Source organism: Nyctereutes procyonoides, unplaced genomic scaffold (genome assembly GCF_905146905.1).
Source record: "Nyctereutes procyonoides isolate TBG_1078 unplaced genomic scaffold, NYPRO_anot_genome, whole genome shotgun sequence".
Classification (NCBI taxonomy): domain Eukaryota; kingdom Metazoa; phylum Chordata; class Mammalia; order Carnivora; family Canidae; genus Nyctereutes; species Nyctereutes procyonoides.
Window position 1 is genome coordinate 5,956,026 of NW_026575033.1, and position 12,545 is coordinate 5,968,570.

Consider the following 12,545-nt stretch of genomic DNA (forward strand, 5'->3'; position numbering starts at 1 on the left):
AGAACATGGTGTTTCACTACCGAATTCCATTTAAGAATATTAGATTCTAAAATTGTGATTGTATCATTTATTGTTTTAAAAGTCAGAGATAATGCAGCCATATATTGCATTTTTCATATATGAAACTGATAGATGGTGCATTCTCCTTTCCTCATACATAGTGATTACAGAGTACCCCACATCTAGGATGAAGTACATTGTTAGGACTGAAAGCGTGTTGAAGATGAGTTGGTTGTTTTTATGCATCATGACTGAAATCAGAGGGCAGGTCCTCTTAACCAAATTTGGAAGAAAGTACATACTAGAATTCTTTGTACCTTTTCAGAATGAACAGAACAGTAGCAAGAGCAGGAAGAAGATGTTTTGAGATGTTCTGGATTGCATATTAAGAAGTATGAACTGGGAAGCTGGGCAGATGATGAAAATAATTAATGAGATATGGGAAAGCAGATAATTTCAGTCCTTGGTTTAATTCCACTTCTAATGGGAGAAACATTTTTATGGTCTAGTTCTGCAGTGTGGAGTTTGGTCCTATGTCTTTTGAAGATTATTGTCTTTACTCCTCCAGTCTCTTGTTTTGTCAGGCTTGAAGTAGGACGTAGAAAATATAGTGTTAATGGATATTGACTTTTTTTTTTTACTTTACTCGTTCATAATTTTTGAGTAATGCTTATTATTATCCTATAGCATGTGTCTTTCTGAAAGTTCCATATAGTCCAATAGTAAATTATAGTACAAAAAGAGTATTGTATTCAGGCTGCCTCTACTAGGGAAGCATTCTCTGGTTTTCATTACTGGCAGTTTAAAAATTGTTCTTCACATTTGGAGATGACAGAATTGACTTACCATCAGTGAATGGCTGATGATTGGTTTATGCCAAACCGTCCACATTCCATGGCTGGACCCATGTGAATAGTGGCTCACAGTGGCACTATATAGTAGTTCTCTAGCTGGCTGGAGTGTAGGATTCATTCTCAAGTTATGGAGGGAAAAAAGTCAGTATGTGGCTGATTGCTGTCAAGTCAGTATAGGAATCAGCCCCGTAATAATTAGGATTATCAGTTCTCATGATTATTTAGCTAATGAAACCAACATAGTACTGATTTACTTTCTGGAGCCAGTATTAATCCTAAAATAGATCAAATAAGCATGGGTTTTGGTAGTGTGTTCTTTAAAACTTGAGAGATTTCCGTTTTAATAAATACAACTTGAGAAAGGTCAGTTATGTAAAATGTCATAGTATAAATGAATTATCTTCTGTGGTGTATAACTAAATTTAAAGCCAAACCACTTGTCAGGGTTGTTGTTCTTAATTCTTTTATGTAGAGAGTTTTGAGAGGTCATGCATTTTGGACTCATTAACATATGAAGATATATGTTCATTCTATAAATACAAGTGAGTGCTTACTATGTGCTAGGCTCCAAGGATACAGAGGTAAACAATACGAGTGAAGTATGGTGTTTGCTTTCTGTGGTGGTGGAGAATGTTAGCTGAATTTTGAGGAATCATCTTGAGGAGGCTTTGTTCATTTAATTTTATTTGTGACTTTTGCCAGGCTCCAGGGAAACTTGACTGCTTTCTAATGTTCCCCACAATTTTGAAGCCTACAATAAGGCTTCCTGATTGACTGGCAGGGATTATAATTTATCAGGCTAAACAGTCTTACAGTGTTTTCATTTTGAGTTGTGTGGATTTTTAGAACTGAGAAGCTAAACAATAGTAATAACAGTTTTGTATTATGTCTTCTCTTTTTCCTTTTATTTCTTTGAGGTCCTTCCCAGTTCCATAGTGCATTCCTTTATGCATCTGATAGGATGTTAGTTATTCCAGTCATGTCACCACTACAGTGAGATGGATGAGGTCTCTTAGATACATTCTGATTTCATGAGTACAGCCTGTTGTGAAATTACTGCACTGTGCTTTGTACTCAGTGATTGTTTAGGTCCTGCAACTTTGAGGACATTTTTTCTTTTTAAGTATCAGTAACAAATTTTAAAGACCATCTAGATTTAGTTAGGTAAAGCATATGTGCTGTTTTTATACATCACTGTTGGTCTGTGCAAGATTTGAGTTGTCAGGGGTTTTTTTCTTTAGGTTGCATATGGGTTCTTCACTAATGTAAAAAGTGCAGATAGCTTCTTAGGCTGCTACCTTCTGAAGGTGGTTTCTGTGTAGTCTTAAAGGTGGAAGTATGGATTGAAGTGACTTCTTAACTTTTCTTTGGTGTTTTTTAATGAAAAAAAAATATAATAGAGATTAGGCCTGCATGATTTATCATTATTGCTTCTGAAGGCTGAAGAGAATTGATGAAAAACCAGCAGGCTAATTACATATCAAATAAGCATCAGTACATGGGTAAATGACATATTAGTAGATCTTGAGTATACTTGTCCATCAGTGCTTTTGAAGCCTCTTAAAAAGCTTAAGACAATTACATTAGGATTATTAATATAATTTTAACTTAGGATAGATTGTTTTAAGCTAATGTACTGGGATTAAGTTTTGCTGTTGTGTTTTGACACTTTTAAAAGTTCTTAATGTTTACATAATAAGACTATTCTCATGTGACTTAGCTGCTATTTTTAAGGAGAGCTGAGACATTTTGTTAGGAATTTCTAATTTCTAGCTTTTAGTGTAGGTTTGAACATTTAAGATGTAGTGTTAAGTAGGAAATTCTAAGTATTTCATTTTAGTTTCTTGTAGTTTTGTTGTATTAAATAACCAAAGGAACATTCCCCATTAAATCAGTAAGTAAAAATTTTCAAATTGGGGAAAAAAGGCATTTTTTTGTTTCTAAGAAAAATTATTTTTAAAATATGACTTAGGAATAATCACACTAATTACATTAGGTATTTTGAGTAATTATTGAAAATTATTTAAAAATTTTAGCACTTTAGTCCTTTTCCTTGAATGCAGTTTTACTTTTAAGAAAGTAGAATTTATTCTGGAAAATATGAATTACAGTGCTAAACTTGATTTTGTTGTGTGTGAATATATTATACGGTAACTTTTGTAAAATGTTACTCTACATGAAGATTTCACTTTAGGCAATTATTGGGATATGTTACTACTAACTAGGTTTTATTTATGGAACTAAGCCTCTCATTGAATGACTATTCAGATTCTGAAACAGATTTCTTGAATTGTTTACGTGACTTTTGCCTGAAGGATTTAGATTCTGCTTTCTAATAGTGAAACTAATTTATATGGTGGCCAGAGTGTAATATATGCTAATACTTTGGCATGGGAGATATTTATCATGAGTTTTTAATATTAAAAAATGTTATACATTTGCCTACTAGTTTTATAAATGATGTTGCCTTCAGAATTTGTGTGAAGGTACAAAACTCAAAGTAATCATGTACCTGTTGTGCAATGGAAAGTCTTGTCATTGTCAGAGTTCTTGATTACCTATATCCTGAATATTGATGATTAGGGTTACTCTTAAAAACAGACCCACACACAACAAAAAGCATGTTATTTGAGTAACTCTTACGACTTGTAGGGTTGAGGGCTGTGGTGTGCATTATTCTTTAGGGTCTTCCACCAGCAGTGCCTCCTATTAACATGTGACACTTAAGTCTCTCAGTGTTAAAGAAACTGGACGTGTGTTTTCTACGTATTATTTTTCTTCAAAATAAGAGAGTAATATGCTTAGTTTCTTTTTCCTATAGTAACATTTTACAAAAGAGCTGCTAGGCAGGTATTTTATTCTCAAATTAATCTCAAACTGGATGTAAAAATTTAAATCCTTTTTTTAATTTATTTTTTAATAATAGTATAAGAACTCCGGCTGCTATTAGTTCTTATTCTTTATTTTCTGGGTAGAAGCTATTTGAAAAGTCCAGTTTCTGTCCCAGTGTAGCAAAATGCAGTTTCCTCAGTTTTCTTTTTCTTTTTCTTTTTAATGCTTTATAATTTTACACTACCTTTTGAATATACAAACCTCATTCTTCATTAAACAACTTGAAGGCTTTGAATTTTTTTTTTTTGAAAAGTTTAAATTTCAATCTGTATATTACTTTGGCCGTTCCCTCAACTTTGAGATGCACTGATCACTGTGCTTGAAAAAGACAAGACTGAAGATTGTACTATGAAATTTATTAAATAATTTTCATAAATTATTTATCAAATGAGAGATTTTTAGATTTTTGTATTCTGCTTAGTTAAAGAAAAAAAAGTAGTTAAAAAGAGAGGCTAGTAAGTTTGATGCTATTCTTGCCAAACAAACTCAGCCAAAATCTTTAAAGTAACAAACGGGAAAAGGATGACTAATTGTTCTGCATCTGAGTACGTTTTCCAAAATGTTGGAAAGAAACTTCTGAATTGAAATCTTGAATGTATTGAATCTGTCAAGGTACACAGCGGTGCCTTTGTAAATGTTCATTATCTATCTTATTTAATCAGGTGATAAGTGGTGTAATGTAGCAGAGCTTAATAATAGAACTCAATTATCACTTTTTGTGAACAAGTTGGAATTGTCATGTTACTGTGTAATTGATTTGCTTTAAAATGAACAATAAATTTAATAAAATAAAACATTGTCTTGTTTTTTATCTATTTATTGTATATATCATTTATATTTCATATAAAAAAGTGATGCCTAGTTTTTTGGTACTTACTCTTATGAAGTAACATGATAGTTTTGCCATGTTAGTGTCAGTCTCTTTGATCAGTTGAGACTTGACTCTAACGGTAAGGAGCTTGTTTTAAAAAGAGAAAAAAAAAAAACCTTTACTAATTACACCAAGTAATTTTATCAGAAAACAAGTGGGGAGAGCTAAAACCATCCTAGAAATAAAATTAAAAGAATTATAATTTACAATACATTAAAGATTTCAAATTATTTAGTAGGTTAAACTAACAATCATTTTTCAATGTGGTAAGCCTCTTAATTGTATGGCGTGAACAAGTCACTTAAAAACAATTTTTTTTTTTGATAGGTAAATCCATTGGGATAGATAAATAAGGGAGACATCCTGAAAACTGAATTTTAGCAAATAGAATTTGTCAAAATTAATCACTGTTTATTTAAAAAATAATTTCATAAAGAAACTTTAATCTTGAAAGAGTAAGGCAAATTTGTTTTTTTTCCCCCCGTTTTGTTTTGTTTTGTTTTGTTTTTGTTTTTGTTTTGTTTTGTTTTGTTTTTTTGTTATACCAGGGCCACAGCCATCTCTGGGAGTTAGTTTTGGAACGCCATTCGGCTCAGGTATTGGCACTGGCTTGCAATCAAGTGGCTTAGGTTCTTCAAACCTTGGAGGTACACTTTCATTTTTCTAATATTGCATTGGACTATTATACATTTGAATTGATACTAGCCTGTAAAAAATTTCTAAGAAGCTCTGCTACTTTGGAAGTTAAGGTTCCACCTGACAAAAGCAGTTCTACAAACATAATCCATGCTTTCTAGTATTAGATTTAGAACTTAAAAAAAAATCATTTCATCTTCGGTGAATAGTAAATATAAAAGAGTAGTAAGATTAACCGGTAGGGATGTTCATATTTTCAGAGCAATATGCTAAAATGTGAACTTGAAAATTACTTAGTTTTAATAAATTTAATTAACTTTAAAAAAACAGTAGTCTTAATAACATCAGTTTGGAGTCCAAACGACTTCTGGACATACATCCTAATCATTACTTCTTTTTCTGTAAATGAACACTTTAAATGGGGAAATAATTTTATAATTGAACAGCTCAGCTTCTTTTTTCTGAGCATTTGGGCATATTTGCCTTTATGCATATTTGTATATGTAGTGATGAATAGTTTTATAAGTTAATTCTAACTAGTAAGGTAAGTGTTCTGTAAGTCGTCATGTTAAGTAAAAACATATTCACAATTCTCTGCTATGGGTATTTGAAAGAGTGTACTGTGGCAAGTGTATTGTCATATAATGAATAAAGTTCCTTTATTTCCACTAAAATGTATCATCATAAGAGAGAAGCCTGCGAGCAATCAAGATTACTTAATGTAGTAAATTCTATTGGAATTACTAGAATTATGGCAGACAGCATATTTCCTATGATCTATAATCCAATTTGCCATTACATATCTTAGCTTTATAGGCCATCATACTATTAAACTCAGTATTTTAGATAATCTGTTGCAGAGTAGCCTAAGAAGAATTGAATTTTATTTTTAGAGCACCTGACTTTTAAGAGAATGGAAAACACGTCTTTACTTATTAGAATCACCTCTTTTATATAATGAAATATATTTATTTAAATTGTGACTATAGTATTAGAAAAATCATGATGATCCCACTCTAATTTTCTCAATTGTAATATCAGCTGGTATATGATAGAAGTCTACCGTTAACTGAGTATATTTAACATGATTGTGTTGTAATGATGCAGTTTTTCAATGGTAAAGGTTTGTAAGTGAAAATGTTTTGGTAAAAAGCAGAATAAAGTTTTACCTTATGGTACTTGGTGTTTAAGTTGTTGTGCATGTCATACTTTTTTTTTATAAATTTAGTCAGCTTTTTTTTTTTTTTCCCAAAATGAAATATACCTAAGTAGATAATGTTTATACCTGTTTGACTAACATCATATTCGAATGATCACTAACATTTCTAGTCCATTTGGGAGAGAAAATACTAATATGATCTTGTTTCTCTATGGCTTTGTTCTTTAAAAATTGCTGATGGGTCATAAATTTAGTCTAAATACATAAAAATGTTTATTTCAGATTAACCTGATTCTTCCAAAAGTCTGCGAAAGAGTAAATAGATTTCTGTAATAGCACTATATTTATTAGACCTTTGATAATTTTAGGTTTTACTTGTCAGTATCCTTTAACCTGTGTTTTACATACCATTGTATATTTCTCTATTACCCTTCCACTAGGATTTGGAACTAGCTCTGGTTTTGGATGCAGCACCACAGGGGCCTCCACATTTGGATTTGGAACAACAAATAAACCCTCAGGAAGTCTTAGTGCAGGTTTGTGTGTTTTTGGCCTGAATTTCAGGCAAATTTAAAGATGCAAATTATTTAATTTAAAAATATAAGTATTGTTATTTCCAGTATCCAAAAACAATCCCTGATTCAGTTTCTATCCCCTGAATGAAGCATGCAAGCCTAACAAATCATACAGTTTTCTCTCTCTTATAAACTAAAAAGTCAGATTTGTGTAATATTTCTAACAAGACTTATTAGTTTGATATAATAAGTTATCATTTAACTAAGTAGAGATTCTTTTAAACCCAAAGACTAGTGTCATGGTTAAACAAGTCTCTTCATTATTACAAAAATGAACCCATCATAAAGGTTTTAACCCAGTCTTCATCGTTTTTTATTTAGGAAAATAATTTCTCTCCCAAAGAGATGTTCTTTAGTTATCAGTTCCTTTGGTTTTTAAGAATGCCAGTATTAGAGATGATGATTGATTGGATTCTTTGTTCATTTGGAATAGATATGTAATCTTTTGTTCTAGTAGAAAATTCTAAATTTCTTCTCCATTTTCTCTATATGTATAAATAATGGCTTTTTTTTTTAACATGCAGTGCTTAGGGATAAATAGCATGTCTAAAATAATGACATAATACATTTAAAATTATGTTTAAATTGAGGGAATTTTAAGGAAATTCCATTTAATGTTAAGTGGTATTTAAAATCAACAGTTCCAAAAGAGTAAGATAAGAGCATTCACTGGTATGAGGAAGTAGGCAGTGATAGTACTTGATCTTAGTGATGCAGGGGTTCTTACAAAATCAGAACAATTGGTACTACTCTTTCATGTGTTCATTGACCTGAAACTTGTGGGTTAAGGCCTTCTTAGAGGATTTAGGATTATAGGAATGGGTCCAAAGGTTGTGAAGTCTCTCTTCTGTTAATAATATGTTTTTAGAGGGGCTGAAGGAGGAAGGCACCATGACATATTTAATTAACAGGAAAGTATCTGGCAACTTGAAGTTTTCTGTAGAGTTCAGATATTTGTGCTCAGGTTTCTCTTTGGGCCTGGATCATTAAACTTCTGTCTTTAAAGGTGCCTCTTAGTTGTTCGCTAAATTATTTTCCTGTAAAATTCCATGTTACAAATTTAGGGTTCTAAGATATTTGCTATTTTTATAAATTATATATTCTTTTAGCTAGAAATTTACCTCTCTTCCCCATTTTTTATATTTGTTTTTGTGATTTAATTTCTGATATGAATATTTTCTTCCCTAAACATAAGGCTTTGGCAGCTCAAGTACATCTGGGTTTAACTTCAGCAATCCTGGCATCACGGCGTCAGCTGGTTTGACATTTGGGGTGTCCAATCCTGCCTCTGCAGGTTTTGGAACAGGAGGACAACTCCTTCAGTTGAAGAAACCTCCAGCTGGAAACAAAAGAGGAAAAAGATAAACATATGGGTGGATGTGGTTGAGAGAATTCATAGCAGCATCGTTCATTCTATGAGTCTATTTTTCTAAAATCGATGCAGTAATTAAATTGCATCCCAGGAGATTTATAAAGTTTTGATATTTTTCCCTACTCTGGAATCTGAACTTTGTTCTTATTTGCCATGCTAAACATCTTTTTTCTTGTGAATTTGAAACCCAGTTGTGTATTTTTCATTATTTTGATTGTCAGTGTAAGAATTGTTCTGATTACATCACTAATTAGTAAAACCTATTTAACCTAGTGTCAAAGCAATGTTTTTGTTGATAAGGTTTACATGATGTGAATATATGCACATTTGTTTCTTATACAGATGGTATGAACTTTAAGTCCTATACTAGAATCAGTTTGTTCCTTGATAAAGGCCTTTTGAACTACACTGCAGGGCATCTTGTGAATACATATGTAAATATATACAGAATAATACACACAGTTGTGTGTTCATATAAAATATATATTTACAGACCTACAACTTTTGCCTCAGAATTTTTTCCCTTTTCTAAGGGTATTCTATTTTTCACCTTTAAGCATCAAATCCTCAGTGCTTGTAGAATGATGAGCTAGAGGTATCAGGTCATTGCAGTTATTTGCTTAACGACTTAATGAAATAATTACTGGTGTAAATATTTGACCAACTCTGCTTCATTGCCCCCAGTCTTTTTCATTTTTGTTTCCACCTTAACCTTTAGCAGCTACTCTGAAGGAAGAGTGCTGTGAGAATCATCAAATAGACTTTAACAACTTTTATTATCCATATACCCTCATTATGCCTATATGAGATGTTTTCTCATATTGAGCTGAACCTTCAAGAGCATATTTGAACTCCAGACTGGTGTCTGGAGGCAAAGAGCTATAAAGCCAAATTGATTCTATGCAGGTGAAGGATGCACTATTACCTTAGTGGAAACTTTTCTAGCTATTCCAATACAGAGTTCTTTCTTACAGGGCTATTGATATTGACACCAAATGGAGTGGTTTATCAGCCTCTTAAATGTCTTAAGTGCTTAATGCTTAATTTGGAATAGAGAAACAATATATTTTAAGAAAAAAAGTATTCTTTGTAGCAACTATAAACTATCCCATTTTAACAGTGAACAGAACTCCAGGTAGTGACACATAGGCATGTCAGATTGCATCTGTGTAATATTTGTCTATATTAGTATTAGTGACAGAGTGGGTGAAAAAGAGGGCCCTTGGAAAGAGAACTGCCTTAGCCATGATTTCAGTCAGAAACCGTTAGGTAGACCTACTTATCTTTCAAGTACAGTTTTAAATGGGATATGAACATGGAATTTCATTGAAAATAGTTTAATTTTTTATATAGAAGGTTTTGTACATAATGTGCATCAAGTGAATATTTTCAGAATCATTTTCACCAAGGCACCTTTTTTTCTAAAATAGGTATTGCATATATATATACACACACACACAAATGCACACACACACACATATATATTTTTAGTATAATGTTAGTTGGGTTTGATTTATTAAAGTGTTGTTAAATCTTTTATTTATCTGCATATAGCAATGATTGGCTTTTTGGGATTGAAACTTTTGCGCCTGGATGCATTAAAATAAGGAAAATGCTTTGTTTCTGAGCACTGAAGTTGTTTTTATTTTTGCATACTTCTCTAATACTTCTGTCCCCAGATCCAGATTTTGGGGAAGGGTAGGAAAATGCGAGGTTTTGTGTTTTGAATTACTGTCAGAATTAAATACCCAATTACAGCAAACTATTTTTTAAAAGGACGTTGCATTGTGCTGCAGAAATCTAAATATTTATATTTCTTATTTTTTTCTTTATATATTTTACATTTTAATATGTTGAACCACTGGAAATTTGTTACAGATCAATTTGTGATAGGAGTTTAAATGTGTTGTCATTGTCGCCATTGTCTTCACTCTGTCCAGAGCCTATCATTATGTAAACAATAAAATTTATTGTGTCAGTTGCTTTGAATCTTTATAGGTGTCAATAGTTGTTCTTAATATGTAAGTTTCTTTTTATTGGTCTTTTATTCTCTTTGGTCAGTTTTTAGTGTTTTCTTTTTACCAGTTTATCTTCTTTTTGTAGAGTGAACACAAGATAGTAAGTTGTCCCTTGCTTTTGTCCTTTCAAGGTTACAAAAACATAGTTATATAGAAGAATATTGAGTAGAATGAAAGTCCCCTTCAATTCCCAAGCCCTGATTCTACTTTCTTTCCCTGAGTATCTACTCGTCATAGTTTGGTGTGTATCCTTTTGAACCCCTTTAAAAAATGGAGTTTTCCACATACGTGTGCATATGTTCATTTTTTCTTTTTCTTTCTCACATTTTATCATTCTCAGATCCTTCTTTTTCTAACAAATGAGTTAAAAATCTGTATACTCTGATTTGCCTTATTTCCCCTTTGGTGATAGATTGCCAATGTTTTTCCATGCCAGTCCATGAAATTTGCTTTTATGTGCCATCCCATAGCATATTTTCTGTGGTTGGGCAATTCGATTCCTTCCAGTATTTTCAGTTTTACAGAAAAAGCAGTGAATATCCTTGTAGTTGGCTCTTTGTGCTTATGTTTAATGTTTCTTTGGAATTGATCCTTGAGGAGGAATTGCTGAAAAGGCATACAAATTGTATTTCTTAATGTTGGATTGCCTTCTAAAATTGCTGTATAAGTAATGCACTTCTGCAGCGTGCATGAGTACCCATTTCCTAGTATTCTGTCACCCTATATATGATCAATCCTAATAATAAGTAGTAGTGAGGTTGAGCTTTTTAATATATATTTAGCCATTTGCATGTTATTATAATTGTATGTTGATATCCTTTGTCCATTTTTATACCAGTTTATTTAGTAGTGTTTTTTTCTTGATCTCTGTAGGTAGTGGACATTAATATTTTTCTTGTGAGGTAGTTTGGATTCCTCAGGTGGGTTCAGACCCTTGCCTTGAGCCTATGTGATCTTGGGCAAATTAATCACTTTTCCAGACCTTAATCAAGCTTTATCATCTGAAAAGTGGGGATGATAAAGATGGGTAGTCCTATTAATTATAGAATCTATTATTAATCTATTAAAGCACTTGAATGGCATGAACTCCTGATACTTCTCAAGCATCAGTGTTGCACTACACCAGTACCTCACTGCTGTTAATCAGTATAACTGGGAGCTTTATTTTGGTACGTGATAGGGAAGATACCTGTTTTTACTCGTGTGTGTGTGTGTGTGTGTGTGTAGGGTGGCTATTTTAAGACACCTATTTAAGATAAACTTGATACCTATATTTTCCTTTAAAAGATCTTATTGGGATTTTGATTGGGTTTATACAAGTAAAATACATTATGATCTGGGGAGAGTTGACATAGATGTATGCATATATTAGGTCTCATTCTTTCAGCAAGGTTTTACACTGTTTATTTGATATTTGGTTAATTGTTTTTCCTAACAGCATCTTGATTTTATTTCTGAGTGGATTTTTATCCTGCACTTGGTACAAGGTCATTCACATTATTTCAGAAGCAGATTAACTGTTCTTTTGTGTTGGTAGAGTAAACCTAAGTTAATGTCTTACTAGTCTCAGTGTTTTTTGGCAACAAGAGAATTTGAATAGTCCCTTTAGAAATACTGTAATGGGTTTTTTTACATATGAAATATTTGAGTTTGAATGATTTATCACATTTACTTCAGCATCCCCTCCGTGCCTTGTTCCAGTCTCACCGTTTGTAAACCTGACTGCACTGTAGTTTTGGGGGCTTACACCACCAAGTTATTAGAGGATGCATCCTTGGGACTCGGTAACCCAGGGTCATTGTCCTGAAAGTCTGAGCTGGAGGGGCTAATTTGTTTTTTTATTTTTAAGATTTTATTTATTCATGAGAGACACAGCGAGAGAGAGAGAGAGGCAGAGGGAGAAGCAGGCTCCACGCAGGGAGCCCGACACGGGACTCGATCCCGGTTCTCCAGGACCACAACCTGGGCCAAAGTCGGAGCTAAACCGCTGAGCCCCCCGGGCTGCCCTGGAGGGGCTAATTTAAATCTCTTTCACAAAGCCCCCTTTGCCTCTGGGGACCTCCATTTATTGAGTGCATAGTCTGTTCTGGGCACCACACTCACAACTTTATATACTTGATGATGTTTAATCTCACTATCATCCTATAAAGCAGAAAACTCCAGTTTCT

At 32.8% G+C, this 12,545-nt stretch overlaps 1 protein-coding gene across 2 annotated transcripts in view; it reads left to right on the forward strand.

Moving 5' to 3' along the window:
• The window catches only part of NUP58 (nucleoporin 58), a 43,574-nt gene extending 33,226 nt beyond the window's left edge, over positions 1-10,348 (forward strand). For both annotated transcript variants that reach the window (XM_055317332.1, XM_055317333.1), the window contains 3 exons: positions 5,166-5,264; positions 6,853-6,948; positions 8,183-10,348. In XM_055317332.1, the coding sequence (XP_055173307.1) occupies positions 5,166-5,264; positions 6,853-6,948; positions 8,183-8,352 (365 nt within the window). In that variant the 3' untranslated portion in view covers positions 8,353-10,348. The remainder of the gene's footprint in view (positions 1-5,165; positions 5,265-6,852; positions 6,949-8,182) is intronic.
• Positions 10,349-12,545: the final 2,197 nt, after the last annotated feature.